We start from the raw sequence: 21,961 nt of genomic DNA, 5'->3' as shown, positions 1-21,961 counted from the left end.
AGGAAGAAGAAGATGAAAATGATGTCTAATTTTTCACATGAATGTGCGTTCTTCTTCACCAAAAAAAGAATGTGTGTGTTCTTTTTCCCTAGCTCTATAATTAAATGTGTATTATCTAAACTAAGCTGTGTGGGTTGTATTAATTAGTCAGGTAAGGAGAGTATTAAAAACTCAACTTATTTAAAATAGTAGGTATTAAATAATACAAGTTGACACTAAACACATTACATAGACTATTTACTCAAATTCAAGTCTAATACAATGTGCCAAACATACCCCAATTTCGCAAACAAAAAAGGGCCTAATGGCTAAGACTATTTACAAATGGGCTATTTTAGCCAATTTCGCAAACAGAAAAGGGCCTAATGGCTAAGAACACCACAGGTGTTAGCAAATAATCGAGTTGCACGGACGATACATTTTCCTCTGGGTGACCATCTCACTGTTGTGTCACAAAGTAATCAGAGCCGTCCACTCGATCAAAAACCCTAAATCCCTCTCTCATATATTATTTCCCACACTCTCTCTCTCGCGCCTCTTCGAGCTATCTATCACTTACACACACACAGCCACCAAAAGCCCTAAAGAAGGTGACCCAAAACCCAGAGCAGCAACCATGGCGACCCCAGCTATAGAGTCCGTTCAGTGCTTTGGCCGAAAGAAGACGGCGGTGGCAGTGACCTACTGCAAGCGGGGACGCGGCCTGATCAAGATCAACGGCTGTCCGATCGAGCTGGTGGAGCCGGAGATCCTCCGGTTCAAGGCCTACGAGCCGATCCTTCTGCTCGGACGACACCGTTTCGCCGGCGTCGACATGAGGATCCGTGTCAAAGGTGGAGGCCACACGTCTCAGATCTACGCAATCCGCCAGAGCATCGCCAAGGCCCTTGTGGCGTTTTACCAGAAGTATGTGGACGAACAGAGCAAGAAGGAGATCAAGGACATCTTGGTCAGGTACGACAGAACTCTCCTCGTCGCTGATCCCAGGCGCTGCGAGCCCAAGAAGTTCGGTGGTCGCGGTGCCAGAGCTAGGTTCCAGAAGTCTTACCGTTGAGAGATACTCATCTCACCTTTTTTCCATTTATGCTATTTACTGTCATTTCCAATGATCTTATCATTGTTTTGGCTTAATTTCTAGTTTTAAGTTTTGTTATGGATTTTTGAAGTGTTTGGTAAAACCTTGGTTTGGATATTTATGCTTAGTTATATTTTCATGCTATTTTCAGGAATGATTTAATCTTTTTTGGGTTCTATTTATTTGTGGTGTTTGATTCTTAGTCATTGTTCTATTCACTTGAATGGGTTTTTTTAGTGCCCATTGCCTTTTACTTCATTTGGGGTTTAAATTCAAAATGTTATCTGAGCAACTGATAACATGATCTTTTTCAATGAACCCAAATGCCTTATTGAGCTTACCTTGCTGTTCATTGTTATGGAATAACAATTCAAGTAATTTCATAGAACCAAACCTGGAAAATGTTTCTCTTGGTCGTGCAGTTTGTGCCTTAAAGTTCAAGATTGGCCCTGATAGCATGGTTAGGCTAGTTGGAGTAGCTTAAGATTAGGCATTTCATTTGATCTTTGCCCTAGAACAAATTGGAAATGCATTTGACTATCACAATTCAGAACCCTGGCCTTAGGTTTTGCAGTCTTGGATGATGGATCGGGGGCTTTATCTGAGTCCTTACTTGGACTCTAAGTAAGTTGCTTATTCCGTTTGTCAAATGCTCGTTCTCAGATCATGTAAAATGCAGTGTTTGCGTTCTGTGTTAAATGTGATGTCTAACAGACAGTAATTCTTGTCAACTTCTGGGAAAACCCTTTATCAGATGTCTAAATTTATCCTGCATCAGGAGGACAACTTACCCGTAACCGGTTTCATATGCCACTCCCTCTGCATCTAGAAATTCCGAGAGAGTCCGGGTATGAAATTGAAGCCCGTTGCAAGTATGGAGGAATGATTCTCAGAGACAGCATTTTCACTCACTTCGTGTATATTGTTTTCTAAGGTTATTGTCAGTCATTATCATCTTGTGAAGCATCGCATGGGCACAGCGAGGGAGGGTGAATCAAATATGGAAGGCAAAACGGTGGGGTGGGAAGTTTTGGGGAGAATGAAAATTTGTTCATTAATTACATGGCAGCACCGTAACCTTTAGATCATTTTGAATGGTCAAGATCAAGTCTTATATAGTCTGGTATGAAAGAAAACTGGTAAAGAATCCCAGATAATATATATTTTCCTTGGCTAGTTTCTTCAAGATGGCGTTTTTTTAGGGGTGCTGAATTTCAAGAAAATGTTGAGGATTGTGTTTTATGCTAGACTATTTTTGAACTTTTCTTTTTGGGGTGGCATTTTTGAAGTTTATATCACACGCCAATTACAATGATTCAAATTTATCCAGTGGGCTAAGCCCATATGTTTATGATTTCAGCAAAGAACCATAAAGCATAACTTGTTTGTTTCTCTGTTCATTACGAAAACAATTGTTTGTTCGATGAGACGTGAGAATTTTTTATTGTCAACAACAAATATTGAATTGAAAATTCAGGATTGTGATTGAACCAATTCTAAATCCTTCTGGTTTTAACATCATTTGAATCTGAATTTTGAATTCCAAATTTTCGGAGGGAGACTGGAGTACAAGTCAACACAAAAAATGTAGTGGAGAACTTTGGAATGTGATTTTCATATCCGAAATATGCCGAACAATCACCATATTTTGCAAATACCTTGTATTTTTCTTCCACACTCTTAGGCCATTTCCAACTCATGAAGCCAAACTCAAAATATCCCAAATTTTAGCCCATGTTCTCTCCCAATTCAAGAAAATTAAGGGGCCAAAATTTGAGAAAATCCAAACTTGGGCCCAAATACCATAGCTGGACTAGAAAGTTTTTTGGTGGAGCCCACTCATGGTTGACGCAGCTTATGTGCAAGGAAGATTCTGTGGGCCTCGCTCTGTTGCTATGCTGCAGCTGTTGTCTCGCCACGTGGCAGTAGCTGGTGATGTTGTCGTTGGATCTAATTTTTTTAAAAAATAATTCAAATAGTTACTCAAATCAACGATCCACATTAAGTCCAAGCTATTTTAACGGTTAAAAAAAAATTCAAATAGCTGAAATTTAAATCCAACGGTCAAAATAATATTTTCAATTAATATACATCATATCCAACCCCAAAACTCACTCCAAACTATATAAATACCCACCCATTTCTCAAATAATCTACCAAAAATTATTTTTTTTTCTATTTCTCAATTTATTTTTCCTTTGTCAATTTCATCAATCTCCTTTCATTCTTGTTGAAGATGTCTATTGAGGCCCAAAAATGTCACGAGAAGCCCAAAGATATCTAAAGCCTAATATAACATATAATGTTGATCTTGCATTAATTCAAGCTATATTTTGGGAATTAATTCATTAAATAAATATAGAAATAGTGTGCATGTCATGCCAAGCCAATAATACATTTTTCATATGTCAATCACCTACCAAACTCACATGAACCCAAGTCATGTGGTTTACGGGGCTTGAACAAGGGATTGTGGTGTGGAAGATTACAGAGGTCCACAAGGCCCACAGAAGCTCTTGGATAATGGAGACTTTGAGCTAGCTACTTGGAAGCACCAAAGTTCAAGCTCATTACTTAGAGTTCCCCAATATGGGTGAGCAAAGGAGATATTTTTTAAGCACTTCCTTTACCCATAGAAAATAGTCATTTTTCAAATGTCTAGCTTTACCCGTTGGAAACAAGCCTTTTTCAGCACTCCTTATTACTCACTGGAAACAAGCCGTTTCCAGCGCTTCCTTTTACCCATAGGAAATAATCAGTTTATGGTACATAGCTTTACCTGCTGGAAAATAGCATGCCTCAGTGCTCCCTTTTAACTATTGGAAATAGGCTGGTTCCAGCACCTCCATTTACCTATTGGAAATAAAGAAAAACCCTCACCTTTTATAAATTGGCATTCAGGACTCAGGCAAATGGCACAAATTTTTCTTTAGCCAGCAAGCCCTCTCATTCGGCTGCTGCAAGCAACATAGCAGCCATCAACCCCCTTCTTCAACCATCAGGCCCTTCCTTTAACTATTGGAGCAGCACAACAACTTCTTGTTTTGGCTGCTGCAAGCATCCCAGCAGCCATCAACCCCCTTCTTCAATCATCACACCTCCTTCCTAGCTGTTGCAAGCACCCCAGCCATAACCTCATTTCCTTGAAATCCATCATCTTCTCTATAAAGCTTCACTAAGCATAACTCAAAGTTTTTCCTTCCTTCTAAGTTATAAATACCATAGCCTTCAAACCTCAAGCTTTTCCTCAATCCTCATTCTCTTGAAACTCTTAAATCCCCATAGCCATAGCCACAAACAATAAATTCTCAACACCCAAACTCAAGCATATCAAACGCCAAGCCAAGCACAAGCATTCTCATTTGCTAAACTTGTGGGTCTTTAGCTTCCACACTCCAAGCTCTCATGCCAAGCTCATATAATCTCAGATCAACATCAGCAAGTCATCTTCAACTCATCCAGAGAGAGCAACATCCTTACTCATTGCTGGAAGCTTTAATTTCAAGTTGTGTTCTTCCACTTTCTTCCTCTCTTTCCCATAAACACATCCAGAGAGAGCAAGCATCACCTCTCACCTTTGGAATCTTTCATTTCTTCCCCTTTTTCTCTTCTGGCAAGCCACCCAAGAGCTTGACGAAAGCTGCTAGAAATTTGCTAAAGCCACCCATCATTTATATATATATATATATATATATATATCTCTCTCAAAAAGCTCCATCCCAAGTCTAAAACACCCATCCTCTCAAGCTAAGTTGAAACCATAGTCATTACCTTTTTGGTAAGAAAATGCAAACATCGCAAGCTCTTCGTCTAGCTGCCGAAAACACCCAAAATCTCAAGCCATAATTATTTCTTCATGCTCATTTTCTCTTAGCTCCCAAGCCACAAGCCTGTCATGCCAAGCCTAGTATTATCTTGATTCACTAAAGCAAATTCTCGTACCAAGCCTGTGCAACATCGATGCACCATCTCCAATTCTTCGTCTAGTTGCCGAAAATATCAGCACAAAACATGCAGCCGCTGGAAGAAGAACAAAGTACTCCCTTGGGACTTACTTCTCCCTCGGGATCTTTGGGCCTAGTTCTCACTAACTTAGAAAAAGGGGCAACGAAAGCTTGATTCACCACTCTATGGCGGTTCAAGAATCAACAAGGCCGGACGAGCCTTCCGAAGGAAAAAGACCCCAACAATGTCCACAAAATCTATTTAAGAAAACACATCATCTTCTTCATTCTCATACTTTTCATATCATTTCAAAGTTTCAATGGATAACCGTGGCAAGGCCATCTTTTCCTTTATGTTTGATGATGATTCAGATGATGAAGAACATCATCAGAAAGTGATACAAGCCATTGTCCACCATACTTCACTGGAGAATGAAGCCACTCACCTCCCCAAACATGGTAGGTCGGCACTCTCTTTTTGTTGCATTCGGTGCAATACATACTTAATGATCACCAATTCAAAAAGAGAAATACTAAAGACACAAATTTACCATTCTTGATCATTATAAAATAAATAAATAAAAAGATTACTATGGGAAAAACCTGCGATTGAGTCAGGCCTCGATTTCAAAGGTTTTTCCCTTGGCACCACTACCATCTAACGATTTGTGTGGAGAGTTTTTCTTCCTAGTCACTCTTGTGCAAGGGTCTTGTTTTCCTAGTGTTTTGCAAGGTGTTTCTCTCAACCCTAGTTGTATTAGGGTCTTCCTATATGCCATTTAGGCCTTTTTGTTGTTGTTGTTGTCCTTGCATTTTTTGGGTTCGATGAGGTGGATCTCCATCGCATCTTTGTGTTGAGGGGTAGAGTTGTTTCATTTTGTAGATGTACTATCAATAGGTGCTTTGAGATCATGAGGTGATTGGGAGACCATTGACCATGTGTCTAGGTGGAAGTTGAGAGCGGGATTTGCTTTCTCCTTAAAGGTGTTTCGTATCCCAAATTGGTAGAGGGTTCTCATCTCTCACATAGTGAGCTTGGTTTCAAGATGTGGAATTGATTTGCTTATTGTGTTGCAATGGTTGTGTTTTTAATTCCTCTATATTTTCTATTTTCCCCTTTTATTAATGGAATTGGTATAGCTGAAAAACAGTAATGTATTAGACTAACTTATGCATACCAATTCATGTTGCAATGTTTCATTTGTTTTCATTTGGGCTTAATATGGATCTTATTTATTCTTCGAAATTAATATTTACTTTTACCATTGAAATGATAAGACGCCCACCAGCGCTCTCTCTTTGTCACCCAGGGAACAATACTAAAATATATTCCAAATTTTAATACATTTATAGTAAATAATTTATACGTTTTTCCAAAGATGTATACTTTGTTTCTTTAAAAAGCAAGAAGAAAAAAGGAAGAAAGAAACAGAGTAGCACTCCTTTTTTGCTTCTTTAAAATAAGAAGAATTGTCAAAAACGTTCGTAATTCTTCACGGGCGCAATACCCTATCCGCATCTGTCACAATGTTATTTGGCTTTCCAAACATCAAAAGTGGCGGCCGGAAACGCACATGATAATTGATATTGATACATCAATGATTCGAGTTCCCCAAATATAAATCCAAAAAACCTAATACCCACTTTGCTCCCTTCGTTTTCATTTTTCCCTCCACACTCATTTCCCACTCTTTGAAATTGAGAACACATTATATTCCTTTAATTTCAGTGCTCCATTTGAATCTCAGATAAACCCAAAGTACAATATCTCTCAAACCCACCCAAAAGCAGGGAGAGAAAAAGAAAGGTACCCATCTCTTCCTCTTTAACTTTTGCTTCATCTTTCTTCTTTTTCCAGTTTTAGGGTATCATTTTTCTTTTATAATATTTTGAAGCTGCTGAAGCCCATTTCATTTTCTTGGATTGCTTCTTAATATTGGTTCTCTGTTGTTTTACTTGGTGGGTTTAGATTCGTTTGGGTTTATAGTTCACTTTGAGTTGATAAAGTTCTGATTAGTTCAATATAATTTTTCTTGTGAAAGTTTGAATCTTTGTGGTGGTTCGATGGTAAACAGGGTGCCTGGGTGCCCTTTTTAGTTTGAGGGTACTTTGATATGTATGAATCTATATTATCTAAGATCCCATGTAGGCTATGTAAAAGAACAGATTTATTTTTCTTTAACGTTGGTTATTTACAATTTTATGCTTTCTTTACACACTAATATTATCGTCTTATAGCATAGAAATTTTCTCAGACTCTGACATTATCTGTAGTTTCGTGCTTAGTTTTGGATAATGAGGTTTCAAAGAGATTATTGGATCCATAAGTAATAAATCCAAGAATACAAATCTACCTATTTGGCCCATTATGTGTGAGTGTAAGTTGGAGATGAGAAGAGAGACAACGAACGTGACCGTTTGCAATTGGGTTAACCCATATTGGGAGCTGCGGGGCTGTAAAATGTGGCTCTGATAGTGAAGAATTAGATGGTTGAGCAACTCAGTTGTGTTATCTTTTTGGTTTTCTGAGAGGACGTATCTGCTGTGAGTGTCTTGTTGAATTTTTTTTATTTTATAGTTTTAGTTACCCTGAAATCTGTGGATTGGACCAGAGTGTTTTAGGGAAAAAGTTATACAAAAACCAAGGGTGGGAAAATTTAATGTAGTAATTCTTTAATTGTATGAGAATATATCCAAGATTTTACAAAATTTTCAGAAGCCTAAAAATCAGTGCTTCACTCTCATTTTATTGACGATACCTTTTGCCAAATGAAAATGTAAAATTTTCTCAACCCTCCCATTGATTGCTAGAAAGAGGGTAAAGTGAAGAAACTTGATTGGTAATGCTGAATAAAGGGGAATAAAAGATATTGGGAATCTATATATATATATATGGCAAAAATTGCCTTAGTAAATGAAAAAAAATGCTGAAAACTGGAGTAACTTGCATGATAACAGTTTAGGAAGGTTTTACTCTTTTACTTTTGTTTGCATACATATTTTCTCCTCCCTTGAAGAGGGAGATAAATTTTATGCATCACTATTTTTCTCTAGATTCCAAGATTTCTTTCGCAGTGTTTTGAGGGTTATAACCCTATCTCTCTTCTGTTCCATTTTCTAATGTTTCATGTAGAATTTAAATTTTGTCATTAGTATCACCCTACATATTAACACTACTTCTGTTGTCAAGAATTATGCGTGGTTAAAAGATGTTGTTTCTGATATTATAGGAGTTCTATCTCTCATTTCCTGAAACATTCATCTTGAAAATTTACCATGTTTGTCATTTAACATTTGAAACTTTATATGTTTGTTATGTTATAAGTGGGCTGCTTATCTCTTTATTAAAGTATTTATTACTGTTTTTTTACATATGTGAAGCCTGAATTTGTAGGTTTTGCTGCAATGGATTCAACTCTGAATTCAGAACGCCGGCCATTTTCAATTAAACTATGGCCTCCAAGCCAAAATACAAGGCAAGTGCTTGTGGACCGGATGATAAACAATCTTAGCACTAAATCCCTTTTCACTGAGAAGTATGCCTTGCTCAGTAAGGAAGAGGCTGAGCAAAATGCAAAACGAATTGAGGATGTGGCTTTTGCCACTGCAGACCAGAACTATGAAAAGGAACCAGATGGAGATGGAAGTTCTGCAGTGCAGCTTTATGCCCGGGAATGTAGTAAGCTCCTGATGGAAGTTCTTAAAAAAAAACCTAGAAGCAAGGAGGACAGCAAAGTGACATCCGACACTACACCCACTCAAACTCTGTTTGATATATCTAAAGGTGTCCGGGCCTTTATTGAGGCCGAGGAAGCTGAGAAACTTTTGAAGCCGTTGATGGAGCCAGGGAATACTTACACCAAAATATGTTTCAGCAATAGAAGCTTTGGCCTAGGAGCAGCCCATGTTGTTGGGCCCATATTGGTTTCCCTTAAGAATCAGTTGAAAGAAGTTGACCTATCAGATTTTATAGCAGGGAGACCAGAGGCTGAAGCTCTTGAAGTCATGAATATCTTTGCAGCTGCTTTGGAAGGTAGTGCGTTGGAGTCTCTGGATCTATCTAACAATGCCTTGGGTGAGAAAGGTGTTAGGGCTTTTGGGGCACTCCTCAAATCACAAAGTTGCTTGGAGGAACTCTATTTGATCAATGATGGCATTTCAGAAGAAGCTGCTCGAGCGGTTTGTGAGTTGATTCCTTCCACAAAGAAGCTTAGAGTCCTCCATTTTCATAATAATATGACGGGAGATGAAGGGGCAATTGCTATTTCTGAGGTTGTGAAGCGTTCTCCCCTATTGGAGGATTTCCGTTGCTCCTCCACTAGGGTAGGCTCTGAGGGAGGAATTGCCTTATCTGAAGCACTTGAGACTTGTACCCATCTAAAGAAGCTGGATTTGCGGGACAACATGTTTGGGGTAGAAGGTGGAGTTGCATTGAGCAAAGCTCTCTCCAAGCATGAAAGTTTGAAAGAGGTTTACCTTAGCTACCTGAACTTAGAAGATGAGGGTGCAGTTGCAATTGCTAATGCTCTCAAGGAATCAGCTCCTTCACTTGAAGTCCTTGACATTGCTGGAAATGAGATAAAAGCTAAATCTGTTCCTGCTATTGCAGCTTGTATAGCAGCAAAGACACTTCTCACCAAGCTGAATTTGGGTGAGAATGAACTTAAGGATGAAGGTACTATTCAGATCAGCAAAGTGTTAGAGGGTCTTCCCCAGTTGAAGGAAGTTGATATGAACACCAACTTAATCAGAAGAGCTGGGGCTCGGGTGTTGGCGCAAGCTCTGGTTCAGAAGCCTGGTTTTAAGTTGCTGAACATCAACGGAAATTTCATCTCTGATGAGGGCATAGATGAGGTGAAGGATGCATTCAAGAAATCTCCTGATATGCTTGGGTCTTTGGATGAGAATGATCCTGAAGGAGAAGATGATGACGGTGATGATGACAAAGAATCTGAAAAGGGTGAAGGCAATGAGGATGAATTGGAATCAAAACTGAAGAACCTTGAAGTTGGCCAAGAAGAATAGAGTTCCGCTTGTGCTTAGTTGTCTTTTCCTTTTCTAGTTAAGGTTCCAGAGTTATTACCCTCTTTAACATCAATGACTGTAAGGCATATTTGGAGGTTTTAGGATGACCATTCTGTTGAATCTTATTATGCACCAGTTGGGCACAACTGTTTTGTGGAGCAGTGTGATGACACTGACCGGTGTTAGTAGCATTGGGTTTAATTTATTGTCATATTTTTAGTCAGTTTATCTTCTTTTTTTGTGTTGCTTGTTTGGAACCTTATCAGTGTAGTAATCTTCATCTCTCTATTCTTAAAATAGATGCGGCAGTTGATCATTTCTGAAGTTGCTTTCTTTGGCATGCAAAATTATATGCATGTCAAACGAAAATGCAAATTATATGCCCCGATTTGATGATTCTGAATTATGCAAATTTTGTAATTATATGCTGATCTGGTGATTTTGAACTGAATTATTGTTTTTTGGATGACTAAATGTAAGAATGCTTGTATTAGGCCATCTCCAATGTAAACGGGGCTAAACCCAAATTTCCTTCTTTCAAAAATACAACTATTCATGCATTGGATTCAATAGATTTTTCCCCAACCCTACAAGCTCAAAATTTGAGTCTATAAATTTATTAAATTGTTTAAGAATGACGTATAAGATATGGATGTTAGAAGTTCATATATATATATATATATATATTGCAGGTTCTGTAGTTTTTGTAAATATAATTGACTTTATAAATACATAGACTCCTAGGAGTTCTTTTCTTTTTGTCCATCATCCTGATGAAGGGAACTGTAGATTTAAGCAACGTTTTAAAAAACTGGTAGCGCCATTGAAATTGACTGCGCATAGATTCCCTTACGCACACAATTTCAAGAAATCCCAATCATTACTTTAAAAAGCAAAACAAACTAATAAATTTTTTCGAGCAAAAAACTCTGTTAAATATTTTCTACGAGACAAATGCAATCTTATTGTTAAAACTCTCTAATTAAATTTAAACCAAAAGATAATCAATTTATACATTTCCCTACCACAATTATTCTTTGATACATGGGGTGCTGACATCTTTGATTCATTATCCAACCAGAGTGCCCATTGAGCCTGACAATGAGAATGGAAGGTGCTTTTGATAATTGTGAACTCATATAAGTTCACGTTGCTGCTCATAACTGCTAGACTTTATACAAGAACCTGAATGTACGGAAGTTAAGCCAGCATCACCATGACCAGATCAGTCTACAAGGTCATGAAATGTTTGCTGCGCTGTGACGTAAACTAATTAGCTGAAAGCTAGTCATTCCTCAAATCCATGTACAAAATCAGCAGCTATAATAATGCCCTTGTAAATATTCTATCTTGGGGGTTTGCTGAGCCAATTTCATGAACCCCATCCATTTCCCCTTCCATTGGAACTTTGCCCTCTAGCATCGGAGGACGAACTTGTGTTACCATAGCTTGATCTCTTCTTTCTGTGTATCTTGAATGTCAATAGAGGCCCATTCAAACCACTTCCTCCAGCTACGTGACTTTCATGTTTCTCTATTTTTGGTCCGTCAGACTTGTGTCTCTTTGAGGCTGGGGTCAAACCATAGGTATCTTCACTAGCTCCCTCGTTCACTGAGGGCAGATTTTCATTCAATTTTGTTATCTTTTCCTCTGACCCAGCTTTATCACTAACTAATACACTGGTATCAGATGGAAGATGATGTCTTCTCTTTCCTTTACCCGAGAGCTTTGATAAGTCTGCTCCATTTTCTACAGCTTTCATCCATTGTAAATCACTAAGACCATCATCATAAGACTGTACCTCCTTTCTTCTCCGCTTTCCTGTGATGCTACTGCTATCAAAGCCTTTGGTAGCAGTTTGCTTTTCACGTGCTGAATATGCCCACTCAGGAACCTCATGGTCTTCCATAAGGCGACATCTGTAGTTCTCCTTTCGCCTTCTCTCCTCGTCCATTTTCTCAAACAGCCAGAACTCCTCATCTGATCTGGCAGCGAGGCGGTTGATTTCTCGCTCGCTTGGCACGTCTGTCCCAAGTGAGCTTGTACCCTTGCGCATGATTTCCTCCAGCATATCTCTCCTGTCCTGAGCTGCAAACACAAGATACGTCTTTTGTCAGAATACAACCTTAGTGGACTGTAAAATAATGATAACGTGCTCATCTTAACCATGCATCTATCCAACTCAATCTCTGATGCAGACCCATGCTACCTTACTGCGAGTGGGAAAAAACAGTTTTGGTCCTGTGCCTTATGCGTTGTCAACAGAAAGCTCTAGACATATAACAGATGAGACTTATTGTAGCACTTCTAATTTGCTTCTATTATTGACCTTGGAATGGTATGCACGTGTATAATGAAACCACAGTTATATGAACATAATGCATATATGCAGAGAATGAGCAGGCAAAGTAATGCTACCCACTTTAAAAATAGGGTAGCAATTCTGATACTCCCATTTTATCCATTTGCACTCCTCCCTATTATTTCATGCTTTGGTAATGGAAACATCAAAGGAGAATGAAAGCACAAAAACAAAGGGAGGAGTGCAAATGGACAATGGGATTGTTAAAATCACTGCCCTTAAAAAACGCTACCCTAAATAAATGAGTGAATGCTGTTGTGCTGAAGCAGACCTACTAGAAGGAATGACATCAAAACAGATTCTTGTGTATGAAATTCAAGTACAACAAACCTGTGGAAGTTGTATTAAATAGTCCAGCCTGGATGACCTTGGCATCTATGCCCATCTTCTGTTTAGCACGCTCTAAAATTACTTCTTCAATTGATCCAACACTAACCAACACAAACACCCTAACTTCTTTCTTTTGACCTATTCGATGGGCCCGATCCTCTGCCTGTTGGTCCATCTGAGGATTCCAATCACTGTCAAAAATTACTACTGTATCTGCTGATTGTAAGTTCAAACCAAGACCTCCAGCACGAGTACTCAAGAGAAACATGAAGTAAGGAGAGTTTTCAGCGTTGAATTTCTTTAGCAGTGTCCCTCTTTCCTCAGTTTTAGTTGAACCATCCAGTCGAAGATACTTAAAGTCGTGAAGTTGCAGATAAACTTCAAGAATGTCCATGAGACGAGTCATTTGTGAGAAAAGAAGGACTCTGTGCCCAGCTCTGTGGAGTTTTGGAAGTAGACGATCAAGTAGTTCAAATTTTCCTGATGCTCTGATGATCTCCTCCTTTCGCCACATGTTATAATCTCCCACAACAAAAAGGTATGGGTGGTTACAACACTTCCTGAGCTGCATTGTTAGGTTCTGCAAACTCTTTGATTTCCCAGAACCTAAAAACAAGGTCTCATCAGTAAAGTCTGACTGAATCAATAATGATGACAATGTTTAATCAGCTTTTAAGAATGTTAACTGTTCACATTTGCAACTAGCCTTATTTCTTAATCTTATTTTCAACTTAATTTCGTGTAGTATTAGGGATGGGGCTGATATCGGATGTGCAGATCAGCTTTTAAGAATGTTAACTGTTCACATTTGCAACTAGCCTTATTTTTAATCTTATTTTCAACTTAATTTCGTGTAGTATTAGGGATGGGGGTGATATAGGATGTGCAGATCAGGGGATGGAAGCTACAAACCATTATCTAGCCCAACTCTGCCCACATCTGTAACTTGTTGATAATATACTTTCTGCCACGCTGACATGTCACATTTCAGTATGACTTGAGATTTTCCAGGAAGGAATTTCTCCACCTCATCTTTTTTCCTCCTCAATATGAATGGCCTTATAACCTAAAACATAAACATATTTAAATTAAATAAAGTCAAGAAAAACGAAGATCAACAGAAACTAGGAGCAAGACCCACTTGATGCAGACGGCGAATGATCAATAACTGTTCTTCATCGGTAAGAGAAATACTACCCCGATCCGCAAAAGGTGCATTAAACCAATCCTCAAAATTCTGAACTGAATTAAAAATGTGAGGGAGAAGGAAATTAAGCAGCGACCACAACTCCTGCAAGCTATTCTGTATTGGGGTACCAGTCAACAGAAGTCTGCGTCGCATATCATATCTGCGAACAAGTAAAAATTCAATAAAGAAACCCTCATATTATTTTAAGTCTTGAAAGAAAAAAGAAACAAGCGGACATTGACCCCAAAATTATACCGTTTGATTATGTTGCAGAGAACGAAATAATTTGGATTTGATCTTTATGAAAGTACAAAGAATTTTTATTTTTTGGACTAAGAGCCGATTATTTTACTTGAGAAAACAGAATGACATACATAAAGAACAAGAGCGTGTGGTCAAGAAGATCATACCAAGCAAACAGATACAGAACCAAAGAAAAAGAGAAATCAAAGGCTCAAGTGAGCCGGAGCTTCCCCACACACAAAACTAATAGGTAGACTTCCAATCTAGCCAAATTTAAAAGAGAGGGTCTCCCCTGAACTTAGAGGATACAGACACGCATAACATAGACCATAAACGAACTCTGTCCCAAAGCTCCTCAAAACCTGCTCCGGCATAATCTTCAAAATACTTTTGTTTCTCTCCATCCATACCACCCATAACACAGCCATGATCATGCAACTTCGCACAAATTTGGCCTCCTTACCCTTTACAGTTTATGGGTTTCACTAAGAAAAGAAAAGCAGTCCCTTGGACGTACCCAGCTAATACCCATCTCTCTGACCAAATTCAACCACAGACCCAAGATCACAGGGCAATGAACTTGTGACCGACCGATTCCAACCCTATATACAAACTTGAAATATAGAAAACATAACTAGGCAACTCCATGGACCTTTATAATCAGTTAATCAAGACTTGTTCAAATATATGACCAACATTTACTTCTCCGAACAGCAAAAAGTCCTAACTGAAAATTCTAGCATTCCTTTTTGGGGCCAAGGCTCCGACATATTTTACACAAGTTAGCCTCACATAGACCCTTGCATAGTAGACAATCTAAATCTTTACATTTCATGAATGTTGGGAGTCTAGGGACTTCAAACTAGCCCAGGACCCTCAGATTACAATCACATTGGTACTACTACAATTTTACATTAAAATCATATGACAGCACAACGAAGGATAATCACTGATTAAGATAGGTTAAGGACTGCTCTGGCTGCCATCAGATACATTTTATGTTACGCGATCTGCAAGAAAAAACTCATTCCTTTCTCTGTTTCTTCAGAAGTACACTAAATGATCTAAATCAAATTTTTTACTTCAACCTTAGCCACAAATGTATTAATACAGAGCGGCATTCTACCAAAGTTAAGAAGAATTGTAAAAGAAAAAATGAAGTTTTTCTTTTCATTTTTTGTTTAAATTTGTTCACCAAGGTAAATAGCTAACTGCAGTTTTCTGCCCATCCAAAGAAACAGATAATAATAAGTCCTATTGAGTTCAGTAAAAAAAAATTACAAATTCAAAAGAACAGCCCTAGACTTCATAATAAAGCACCAAAAGATAAATGCCTCTATTAGCGTGAATCAACGTACCCTGCAAGTGTTATTGCTAGAGCACACTCAGAATTCTTCAACCTATGCCCTTCATCAACGATCAGGTAGCACCAGCTAATTTTCTTCAAAAATTGTTTATCCCTCATGATAAGGTCATAATGCGTGATCAACACATTAAATTTTCCTTCCCCTGATAATTCCTCCTTCATTGCCTTTCTTTCTTCTTGGCGCCCATCATAAAGAACAGCAGTAATGCTGGTGAAGAGGAAAAATATATAAAATGATCCGGCAAAATTCTTCATGCAATCTAATATGTATATAATATATACACATGCATATATACATATAATATATATATATACAGAAATTCTCCTATGTGAACATCCGGACAATATTATTGTGTGGACGCCATGTGTTTTCTACTACCCGTCTCTGATTTCCTCACTGTTTACAACGGCATCCGCACGATAATAACGTGTGGACATCCAGATGAGAGAATAACTGTATATATGTGGGGAGAGAGAGAGAGAGAGAGAGAGAGAGAGAGAGAGAGAGAGAGATCACTTCTTAAAGGCACTTCACACATACCTAGGAGCCCATGTTGCAAACTCAGTAACCCAATTTGGCAGTACAGCCTTCGGAGCCACTATCAAGTGGGGCCCAGTGACACCCTTATTTTCAATGAGATATGCAATCAAAGATATAGTTTGTATCGTTTTACCCAATCCCATTTCGTCAGCCAAAATACCATTCAGATTGTTATTGAACAAGGAGAGCATCCATTGTAGACCCTCTATCTGATAGGGCCTTAACTCTCCACCTTGAAGCATTGAGGGTTGCTCAGTTACCTGTTGAATTTTAAATTTAGTAAATCCTCTGCTCTAAAGCACTCAGCACTCAGCATTTATAACACTGTCACTAACAAGCTTTTAAAAAGTTTTAAGAAAATTCCATGTATAACTGTGGTTCAAGTATATCACACTGAAAATCAGGCAAATGGACCATCCCCCTTATACTGGAATTAATTCATAAGTATATGCCTGCCCACCTAAAATAAATTAGAAGTATAATAGCCAGGAAACTAATAAGGAAGCATGTTCAAAGGCCAAGGGACTGTCAGAAGGGAAATGCCAAAGGAGGCTCAATCCCCTTAAGAAAGAAAAAGGCATACGCCCCCTTACAGCACAAGTAACATTGTTGAATTCATAAATTTCATAAAGAGAACTTCCCCATCAGTGATTTGTGGTCTAATTTTATGAAAAGCAGCCCAGTTTTAAGCTGTCCAGGTGCGATATGGGAAGTGGTTAAATCAATGAATCAATCAAAAAGGTCAAACTGTACGACAGTGCCATATAAAGAATGGAGTGAAGAAAGAATCAACATAATGCAGAAATTGTCAAATCATCTTTTACGGTTTTACCTGTTCCTGAATAGAATGGACGACTGAGTTATATTGCCGCTGACCTTTAAGCAAGTCGCTACTGTCATCATTACAGTCAGAATCAATGATGTCCACATCTTCTTCCAACTCAGTCAAATCACCTTCTGAGTCTTTCAAGGCTTCAATGCCCTCTGAATGTTTAATATCTTTCTGGCGTTGAACAGCAGCTCCCAAATTAACGAGAAGTTTATTTGTTTCTTCAAGAAGCATTGTTAATCTTTCATTCTTGCTCTCCTTTACCATTCTCATGTATGCTTCCTGATCATCAGCCTTTAAGGCTTGGAACCTCAATTTCTCAGCCCGTGTGGCTCGTTGTCTTTGCTTTGCGTGCCAATTCTGTTCAAATAAGATAATGATAAAGGACTCCTTCACCATTAAGATGTAGTATAATACACCCTATTTTTTGTTGTAACCTTATTGATTTGGTAGTTTAGCCCCCTAAGAATAACAATAAATCCTGTCTTCCAAAATTAAAGATAATTTTTAATGATTGGAGTTTTGATGGACTTGGGCACAAATGTGATCCCTTTTGCTTCTTAAGAAAAGGGTTCCCTCTTTATAAATCTTCTTATGTAGATCTATGCATATAATATGTGGATGTACAGTCATGATCACGACTCCTCGGGGCATGAAAATCTATGCTCATGAAATATTAGTTCAAAATCCAGCAGCTAACATTTACTTAAAAGAGAAAAATACTTTATCGGGATTTAAAAATCAGTCACCGGGTTTTAGTCAAATGATAAGCATGGATTTTGTGGCTCCCGTTGAGTAGGAGATCAAAGTTATGGATGAGGTGTGGGTGATCCTAGGTCTCTCCCAAAATTATGTATAAGCATCTTAATGAGTTTTTCTGCTTTTTCATGTAATACCTGTTTTTGAAATTCTAATACAATTAATGCTAAATATTTTTTTAAATCTATATATTTCACTAGGTTGCACCAGAAGTTTCAGTACTACATCCCATTCATTTAAATAGACATCAGAGGATAATTGAAGAAGAAAAAAAAGACAAAAATACGTACCAGGACATTATCATTCCTATGTTTTTGACGTTTCACAGAAGCCTGAATTTGCAATTGGTATTCACGAACAGCATTACGTACTTCTGTGAAAAATCTCCTTTTTCTAGTCTCGATATTGTTCTTCTCCTCCTCTTCTAATCTTGAGAGCCGCTGCATCAAAGGTATGCTACTATATCAGCAGCTTTCAGGATGCGCGCACACACACACACACACTCTTAGCACGTATTCACTAAGATGATCCTCACTGTGGATCATATAATCTTTTTTAAGAAAACAGAAAAAAAATTCTGATATGTCTCCAGATTTATAATCTGTACTGTCTAGAAACTCACATTTACCCATTATGAACACCTTCAACCATTCAATGGATTTATCTAGGCATCTCTAGGGCCAAGGGTTGACCAAATACTCTAAATGTACCTATTTTATCATGTTTATTCAGAACTGACCAGAGAAAATTAAAGAAAGGCTACAAAAAGGAAAAATTCAATCAAATAGTGCCATCTCATTCCATGATGTAAAAACTAAATAATCTGCAATAGAAACCCAGATTTTCATTATTACCCTTCTAGGTATGACAATTTCAAACAAGTAATGCATGTATTAGTATATAACCTCAGCATCTCGTTTCTTCCTGAATTGATCATCAGCCTCCATTGCAAAAGCATCTCCAACACCATACAGTGGACGGCGCAATCGCATCATTCCCCAGTCAAACAATGTTTTGTCAGGATAGGCACAGTTCATACGGAGCAAGTATTCTGAACTCACATCACAACGGACCTTTTTTTGCAATTCTGAGAGCTGCTAGAAAAGAAGTCCTTGCCAACAAGGACATATGCATGTCATCCATCGGTATCAAAAAAATAAAGGATAACGCTCTCAATAACAATCACAATAATGACTCTTTTTGCTGTATATTTTAGGAAAACGCTAAAAAGTGCACAAAAGTTTTTGACTCATTACTTAAGGCGCATCTTTCCGTTCTTCAGATGAAAAATGGAAAAATGTCTTTCTGAAACAATTCTCAGAAACAGAATGCAATTTATCTTGTTTCTAGAAAGAAGGAACAATTGATTCTGCTTCTCAAAATCAATCTTTCCGGTTCAGAAAACAAAGAAAAACATTTTAAGATCGAGATTATCACTTTGACACCATGAAGTATGAGCTTCATATATATTAGCATTTGACATGGAATATCCAAAACAACTTCAGTACATCAAGTTTACCTTTAGCCCATAGAGTTCAAGCAAGCACTTTGTCTGCAGGTCCTCTCCTCTACTTGAAGGTAATTCTGATTCAAAATCATTAGTAAGTAATGGCTCACCCTTCTAGACCATAATATCAAATTTTACTGCATAAAAACACTTATGGGACTCTAAAAGAAGTTTAGACAACTACTCACAGGTTGAAGTGATACTTTCTGGGTGGTCCTTATATTAAATACATCGCAGGTTAAGACATGACCCGAATGCAAAAATGATGTGGTCTTTGAATTAAATGCAATGCAGGTTAAGACATGATTATTCTTCATTCTTTTGCAAGAGAAAAATTCAAACATAAGACCTACCCTAACCCGGTCTCACCCCTCTTCACCACAGGAGTTGAGGCCTAGCCAATCTTTAACTTCCACATCTACTCTAAAACATTGTTTAGAGTACAAAGAGACACCCGACATCAATAAATAAAGAATTAGCTTCTTCTTCTCTTCTTTTTTCCTTCTTATGTTTTGAACATAGTAACAAACCCAACTGCATCCCACTGCCTACCGCCTGATTAGCTAATAGAATATTATTCCACAACAACAATTAGGAACCTATTGATTAAATTATCTCGCTGCTTTACCAAAAATTCAAATGTCATCAGATGCTGAATAAAAATTATTCACAAGGTTTAACACGAATGGCATACTGAGCAAAAGAATGTGAAACACTCGGTGTGTAGTTCTCATAAACCAGTCACCTTCAAGTTCGGTTAATCTATGCTGAATGTGGCTTTGATAACGTTTTTCTCTCGATTCTATTAATCCTGCACCTGACATGCAATTTTGACGTTGATTCAAAAGTGCATCTTCAAGGTCTGCTAACAAATCTTCTCCTACGGAACTATCAGGATCATCCTGCAGCATCACATATATCAAGGTCAAACTTCTTGAAGCAATGAAGCAACACAATAAAGGACAATAAAACACCAGCTGCAACCTCCTCCAGTGAATAAATTCAATTGGTTAACGCATAAAGGTAGAAACTTTTTCCCACAGAATTCCATATTTTCAAGCTTCACTGAAATCTCAAAATCAAAAAGAGCCCAAACCACCAATTCCACACACAAAACCAAACAAAGAAGCTAAATTGACAAGAACCCAAGAACCAAAACCGACCCAAAAACCTCGAAAACACCCTGAAACCCCCAAAACCAAAACCCAAAACGCAGAGAAAAGAAAGGGAGTTAGAAGAAACCATACCAAACCCTTGTCATGTTCGAGATTGGCGTCTTGGGCGCTGTCATAGATGGACGAAACGACGTCGAAGAGGTCGGGAGGGAGAGGGAGGTTGCGGGAGACGAGGTTGAGGGCACAGATCAGAGTCTTGGTCTTGTGGATGTGGTCGAGGCTCTCAAGCTGAGCCATGGACCTTGGCGGGAGTGAACAACCCAATGGATCTCTTTAAACGGTCTTTTTTTGAAATGAATTATTAGGAGAAATTTTAATCTTTGATGTGCTTTACAAATAACACACGCTCTCTCTCTCCTCTCTCTCTATCTCTCGCTCTGTTTATCGCTCTGTCTATAAATCCCTTTGCCAAAACAAAGATGTTGGTTACTTGGGTTGTCTTCGGCGTTCGGGTTTTGTCGCTCTCTTTTTTCTCTTGGGTTTTTATATATAAATGAGAGAAAAATATAGGACCAAGTTACGGAAGGTCCTCTTTTAGATATTGTGGTGTTTCCAAACACGCCTTTATTTGCTTTGTGAATGACTGAATTGCCCCTGGGAGGATGTGAAGCAGAGACCGTCCATTTCTACACCGATTATGCCCCTTGCTTCAGAATTTCTTTTTTCTATTTTCCTTTAAAACGTTTAATTCATTCTCTTTCAATATCACTTTTGTATAATAAAATTTTGTTTTCATCAAAGGTAGGTTTACGTATTTATTTAAAAATAAGTAAGCTTCTTAGTGCGTAAAACAGAAAGTTTACATATTAATTTAATAATAAATTAACTTCTTAGCATGTGCGCGATAAAATAGAAAGTTTACAAACAAAAAAACAAATAATTTACCCGTGGTTTTTTTAAAAGATAAACTTATCAAAAGTAAATATATGATAAACATCCAGGGGAAAATTACTGAACCATTTACAAGTATTTGAGGAGGAATATCCTTTTTTGACTAATGTATCAACTATCATATTAGCTTCAAGAAACATATAATGAATAGTGACTTGACTGAAATTTTGTAGAAAGTGCCAAATGTCTCGAATAATTGTTCGAATATTTAAGTTAATTGTGGTTACTATTCTCATTATTTTAAACTTCGATTTTCTTTTTAATAAAAAATTATTTTTGGTCCATGTAGTTTACCACTGTTACCATTAAGGTCCCTATAGTTGCAATTTGATCAATTTTGTCCTTATAATTTGAATTCCAAGCAATTCAATGATAATCTCCAATTTTTGTCAAATTACTCTAATATGGAGGGGCATTTTCAGTCCAATCTTGTAGCTCCTCCCCAACCACTCCCACAGCCACCCCAGCAGCCCCTTAATATAGCTTTTCTTATGCTTTCAAGTCTCAAAGTCCCTTACCTCCAATCTTGAATAAACAATTGTGTGACTTTTTAGTCTAAATCTCTGGCTTTTGTTTTTGAAAATTTGGGTTCATGAGGAAAGGTTTTGATAATAGAGAGAGAGAGAGAGAGAGAGAGAGAGAGAGAGAGAGAGAGAGAGAGAGAGAGGAAAAGGTGAATGTGGAGGGAGGGAGCATAATGTTGAGTCGAGGGGGGGTGGGGGGGG

The 21,961-nt window shown here is 38.0% G+C and overlaps 3 protein-coding genes across 4 annotated transcripts; 2 read left to right on the top strand and 1 right to left on the bottom strand.

Annotated features, from left to right (window-relative positions):
• On the top strand, positions 264-1,273 carry LOC18789013 (40S ribosomal protein S16). Its single transcript, XM_007225944.2, has one exon. The coding sequence runs from the start codon at positions 617-619 to the stop codon at positions 1,052-1,054; it is 438 nt and encodes a 145-aa protein (XP_007226006.1). The 5' UTR covers positions 264-616; the 3' UTR covers positions 1,055-1,273.
• Positions 6,459-10,360, top strand: LOC18791891 (RAN GTPase-activating protein 2). Of its 2 annotated transcripts, none has more exons than XM_020563855.1 (2): positions 6,459-6,826; positions 8,414-10,360. In XM_020563855.1, the coding sequence occupies exon 2, from the start codon at positions 8,425-8,427 to the stop codon at positions 10,042-10,044; it is 1,620 nt and encodes a 539-aa protein (XP_020419444.1). In that variant the 5' UTR covers positions 6,459-6,826; positions 8,414-8,424; the 3' UTR covers positions 10,045-10,360. The 2 variants fall into 2 exon arrangements, with proteins under 2 accessions (XP_020419444.1, XP_020419446.1); XM_020563857.1 differs by having other exon boundaries at positions 6,492-6,826; positions 8,401-10,360.
• Positions 11,007-20,853, bottom strand: LOC18788828 (probable ATP-dependent DNA helicase CHR12). Its single transcript, XM_007225442.2, has 12 exons — positions 20,418-20,853; positions 19,916-20,072; positions 19,183-19,247; positions 18,569-18,757; positions 17,954-18,103; positions 16,908-17,264; positions 16,076-16,335; positions 15,527-15,742; positions 13,878-14,085; positions 13,649-13,802; positions 12,737-13,342; positions 11,007-12,132 (listed from the first exon to the last, which is right to left on the bottom strand). Exons 1-12 carry the CDS (start codon positions 20,580-20,582, stop codon positions 11,417-11,419), a joined length of 3,243 nt encoding a protein of 1,080 aa, XP_007225504.1. The 5' UTR covers positions 20,583-20,853; the 3' UTR covers positions 11,007-11,416.

This window comes from Prunus persica, chromosome G1 (genome assembly GCF_000346465.2).
Source record: "Prunus persica cultivar Lovell chromosome G1, Prunus_persica_NCBIv2, whole genome shotgun sequence".
In the NCBI taxonomy this organism is placed as follows: Eukaryota; Viridiplantae; Streptophyta; class Magnoliopsida; order Rosales; family Rosaceae; genus Prunus; species Prunus persica.
This window is presented reverse-complemented; position numbering and strand designations above follow the sequence as displayed.